The sequence below is a fragment of the Oxyura jamaicensis genome, chromosome 23, assembly GCF_011077185.1.
Source record: "Oxyura jamaicensis isolate SHBP4307 breed ruddy duck chromosome 23, BPBGC_Ojam_1.0, whole genome shotgun sequence".
Classification (NCBI taxonomy): Eukaryota; Metazoa; Chordata; class Aves; order Anseriformes; family Anatidae; genus Oxyura; species Oxyura jamaicensis.
Genome location: NC_048915.1, coordinates 6,120,175 through 6,124,793, shown reverse-complemented (window position 1 = coordinate 6,124,793; position 4,619 = coordinate 6,120,175). Strand labels below are relative to the sequence as shown.

Sequence of the window (4,619 nt, the reverse complement as noted above, 5' to 3'; positions counted from 1 at the left end):
TGCGTCCAGTGCCTCCCAGTGCTATGTGTCCCAGTGCCTCCCAGTGCCTCCCAGTGCTATGTGTCCCAGTGCCTCCCAGTGCAATGCGTCCCAGCACCTCCCAGCGCTCCCAGAGTACCAAGCGCACTGTCTTAATGCCTCCCAGTGCACTCAGAGTGATGTGTCCCAGTGCCCTCCAGTGCACCAAGGGCACTGCACCCAGTGTCTCCCAGTGCACCAAAGGCACTGTGTCCCAGTGCCTCCCAGTACACCCACGGCACTGCATCCCAGTGCTTCCCGGTGCCTCCCATGCACCCACCCTGCAGCCAGGCCCCGTGCTCAGGGTGTTCCATGGGCACCCAAAGCCCCCCCAGCACCCCCAGCCCCGCTCAAGCTGCCAGGCACTGCCACTGCCCTCACCACGAGGCCGGATCCGGCCCCCTGGCAGCCCTGCCCCGCCCCCTCCCCTTAGCCTGCTGGGGCAAATCCCAGCCTTTTTTGGCCGGCACAAGATGTTGCTTTTTCGCCCTGGCTGCACTGTTCCCATGGCAACCAGTGCGCAGCCAGCTGGGTAACCACAGCGACGAGAAAAGCCCCTTCCCACAGCCCTGACATCACCGCGGGTCCCCGCCACCGCCCAGGCACCCCCAGATCCCCCGGCGGCACCCTTGGCGCTGAGGGTCCGCACCCCACATCTCTATGGGGACGGCACCGCGGGACCAGCCACCAGCATCCCCCCCAGCCTTGTCCACCAAAACCCACAGCCCTGGCGGGGACAAACCCTGCCAAGTGCCACTGGGTCTGGGGGGGTCCCCTGGGGCTGTGCCCTCCCACGCCATCCGCCCTGCCCGTCGTCCCCGCCCCGCTCCCAAACAGACACAGCGGCGGCTCCGAGCACTGGCAAAACGCGGCGATCACTGCGGCACTCTCGTTAGCCGGGCAATTAGCGGTGTGCCCGGCACCAGGCACTGCCACCGTGGGGAGCGGTCCCCAAACCCTGGTGGTGGGGCTGCCTCGGAGCCCCCGTGGTGCAAAACGCCCGTGGGCAGCACATGGGGCAGTGGCTTGGGGCGATGCACGGCTGGGCTGAATGGGAACGTCCCCACGGGTGGCATCTGTCTGGCCTGGAACCACGTCCTGGGGATGGGCACAGCCTCAGTGGGGCAGCGAGCACCAGCGCTGCGGCACCACCACTCCTGTCCCTCCCGGTCTCCCTGGCGGGGAACATTCCCACACCCCCGAGCATCCCGTGCCAACACCCACAGAGGCTTCCCTTGCGAAACCGATGTGCTGCACGGTGCCGTGACGCTGGCACAGCCACCGCCAGGCTCCAGGGACACCCCCGAGTGACCGAGTGCTTGGAGGAGCCTCTTCAAACGCCCTCCTGGGCCTGGACGGAGCAGCGAGCGCCCGCACTGCCGCTGCCATCACCCGCTCGTCTGACTGCTCACCCCCTGCAGCACCCAGCATCGCCCAACAGCCCCCAGCATCACCCAGCATGGCCCAGTATCACCCAACGGCACCCGGCACCACTCCAGACTCACACAAGCCAACCCACAAGCAGAACATGACCCCTGGCAGGACCAAGGGCAAACACATTTAGGATGGCAGTGCCATTTCCTGGACACGCAGCCCCCTCCCCAGCGTCCCCCCAAGGAAGGACACATGGACAGGTGCCCCCAGCCCCACCCCAGCCCTTCGTATCTGCAGCTCCTGGCAGGCCCCGCTGGCCACCCCCTCCCTGGGACATGGTTGCATCCCCATGTCCCCATTTCCTTGGCCCCTATGCCAGAGGGGACGCTGTGAGCAGGCGCCCCCCCGCTGGTGAAGATGCCAGCAGGACGGGCAGCGGCAGTGCCACCACACGTCCCCCAGGACACACACAGGTGCCACCACAGCCAGCCCAGAGCACGTGAGAAGCAAATTGTCACAGCATGTCCCCACACTGCCTGGGGTTCCCCGAGGATACGGATGGGAGGAGGGGGCAGCCTGGGATCCATCCCCACTGCTATGTCCCCGCTGTCCCCTCCACGTGCCCTCCACAGGTCACCCAGCAGTCGGGGCCAGCCTCTGTCCCCAGCCCTGCTCCCGCGTGTCCCCAAAGGGGGGCCAGAGCCCCCTGGGGGCACAGATGCTGGGGCAAGCGCCGCGCCGCGGGCGTCCCACTGAATAATGCAGAGATCCGAATCAATATTTCAGCTCGTTTGCAAACCCGGTGACACAAAACTGTCTCCAACTCTTTCTTCCCAGCTCAGCGCTGTCTGGCTGCACCTCTCGAGTTATTTTTAATGGGAAATCTGCGTGAGACCGGGTTTCGTGACATCCCCTCGCTTTTAATCACAGGCTGGATCGACCCAGCGTGCCGACAAGCGCTTGGCATCCTGGGCAGCCCAGCAGCGAGCTTGGCTGTACCCACAGCACCCCGAGGGTGCTGAGCCCCGGCAGGACAGGGCCTCTGGGGGAGCAGGACCCCGGCACGGGCAGCACCCGTGCGGGAACGGCGCTGGTTCGGGTGCCATGGGTGCTGTGGGTGCTGCGGGTGCTGCGGGTGCTGCGGGTGCTCAGTGCCGGCAGCGCTGACATTTGGGGCAGGGCCTGGCCGCACCCTGCGCATTTGTTTCCCCCCAGCCCCAGACGGCGCGTTCGGGAGCCCTCATTTGAATCAACTGGTTCTTCCTGCCTGGAGCCGCGCGGGAGCCTGAGCGGCACCGGCAGCACGGCCGGGGCCACCCGCACACATGTGCACGCACACGGCCGTGCCCGTGCTGGGGAGCCCAGTGCTGGGGCCACTTGTTGGGGGCTGGGGGCTGGCGGGCGCTCACCCCCTCTTGCGCTCCTTTGCAGGCGGATCAAAGTCGGGCCCTGGGGTTTCCTTGGGGCGACAGCCAAGAAAGGCCCAGCCAGGGTTCCCCGGAGGGGGCCAAGTGCTGCCAGCATCCCAGGCGAGGCTCCCAGCGTCCTCATCCCCAGTGCAGGGGTCCCAGGACATCAGGTGTCCCAGTGACTGCAGCGCTGGGGCTGCCGATTGGCACCGTGGCGAAGGAGCAGGCGCAGCTCTCAGCCAAACCTGGCCAGCAGCCGGGAGGAAACCAAAAACCTCCCAGGGCAAATTCCTGCCCCAGTCTGGCCAGGGGCATTGTTCCACCGGAGAGCCATTTAGCCCATAATGAGGCACCTTAATGTCACCCAGCGGAGCCTCCGAGGTGCCCAGTCATCGTCTGAGCACAGCGTGCTGAGAGCAGGAACCAAACCACAGCGAGCCCTGCCCAAAGCCGTCACCGAGCCAAAACACCACCACCAAAGGCCATGTCCTCCCTGCCTCAGCGCGAGGCCGTCCCCTGCCAGCCTCCATCCTGCCTCTCTTGTGAGCACCATTCCCAGCCCCTGGCAGGTTGATGGGCCCAAACACACCCAACGAGGGGCTTCCACCCACCCCGACCCATGTCTGGCCAGCAGCTGAGGGCCACCACACCAGGCCCACCCTGGCCATGCTCTCTGCGGCACCATGGAGATCTGAACGGGGGTGTCCTGCACCGCAGCTCAGGGGGGAATGCGGACAGCCCCTGACGTCACCTTGGCCACCGCAGGGTGAGCCCCCCACCCCAGGGCCCCGCAGCACGGTCAAGCAGTGGGCGCCGCCTTACCTGCAACCCTGACGACAGCCCTCTCGGCCGGGTCCAGCACCGAGTCCTGGCTCTTCCGCTTCTTCTGCTCGTGGAGGGGCAAATTCCAGGGCAGGGTGTCCCCGGGGGGGCAGGGAGAGAGGCTGCCCGAGCGCTCGCTGCGGTACGACCGCTCGCTCCGGCATGACCGTTCGCTCCGGCACGACCTCTCACTGAGGGTCTCCTCGTCGGAGGATGACATGGCCCTGGCACAGGCAGGACGTCCCCGAGGGCAGCAGCCTGCAGAAGGAGCGAACAGCGCGTGACGCCGGGCCGCTGGCCATCGCTCCACAGGGGTGATGGAGGGGTGACCGTCCCACCACGGCTGTCTGCCCTCGCACCTATGCCCAGGCACTCTCCTGCCGGGTACATCAGCCCCCCTGCCCAGAGCTCCTGAGCACTGCCTCAGTGTCCCCAGTGCTGGTCTGGTGGCCGAGACCCCAGGAACGGGGCCAGCAGCACGGCCACCGCTCTGCCAGCAAAGGTCACTCTGGCATCCCCGGCACCATCTCACTGCCACAAAACAGAGCCCAGCCTTTGGGGTTCGGTTTCTTTGTGCTCGGTGCAAGAAGAAGCCATGGGAGCTGCCCTGCCCTTTGTACCTGGGTTTTTTTTCCCTCTGAGTGGGAGCTGCTTTAAAAATCCTATTATTCACGTTAGGAGAAAATGGTAGGGCTTTCTGCAGCAAGCAGGGGGTGAGCTGTGCAGCGTATGCACGCTGGGCAAATAAGCACCTTGTGTGAGACATATTTTAAACCATTCTCATTGTATCCTCTAGCTCGGCCAGGAAAAATGCACGCGAAGCGCCCAAGCCCCGCAGCCGATGCGCGGCGGCAGAGGAGGCGCCTCCATGGAGCCGAGCCCTTCCTCGCCCCCCCCGTGCGCTCGGCGAGGCACGAACAAAGAGACCCCCCAAAACCGGCGAGAGGGAGCGCGGCTCGCATGAGTCATTCGCCCCCCACAGAAAAGCTGCGGAAA

The 4,619-nt window shown here is 65.8% G+C and overlaps 1 protein-coding gene across 7 annotated transcripts in view; it reads right to left on the bottom strand.

The window, feature by feature from the left end:
* The window catches only part of MACF1 (microtubule actin crosslinking factor 1), a 141,943-nt gene extending 138,085 nt beyond the window's left edge, over positions 1–3,858 (bottom strand). For all 7 annotated transcript variants that reach the window (XM_035345795.1, XM_035345796.1, XM_035345791.1 and 4 more), the window contains exon 1: positions 3,624–3,858. In XM_035345795.1, the coding sequence (XP_035201686.1) occupies positions 3,624–3,843 (220 nt within the window). In that variant the 5' untranslated portion in view covers positions 3,844–3,858. The remainder of the gene's footprint in view (positions 1–3,623) is intronic.
* Between the last annotated feature and the right edge of the window lie 761 nt (positions 3,859–4,619).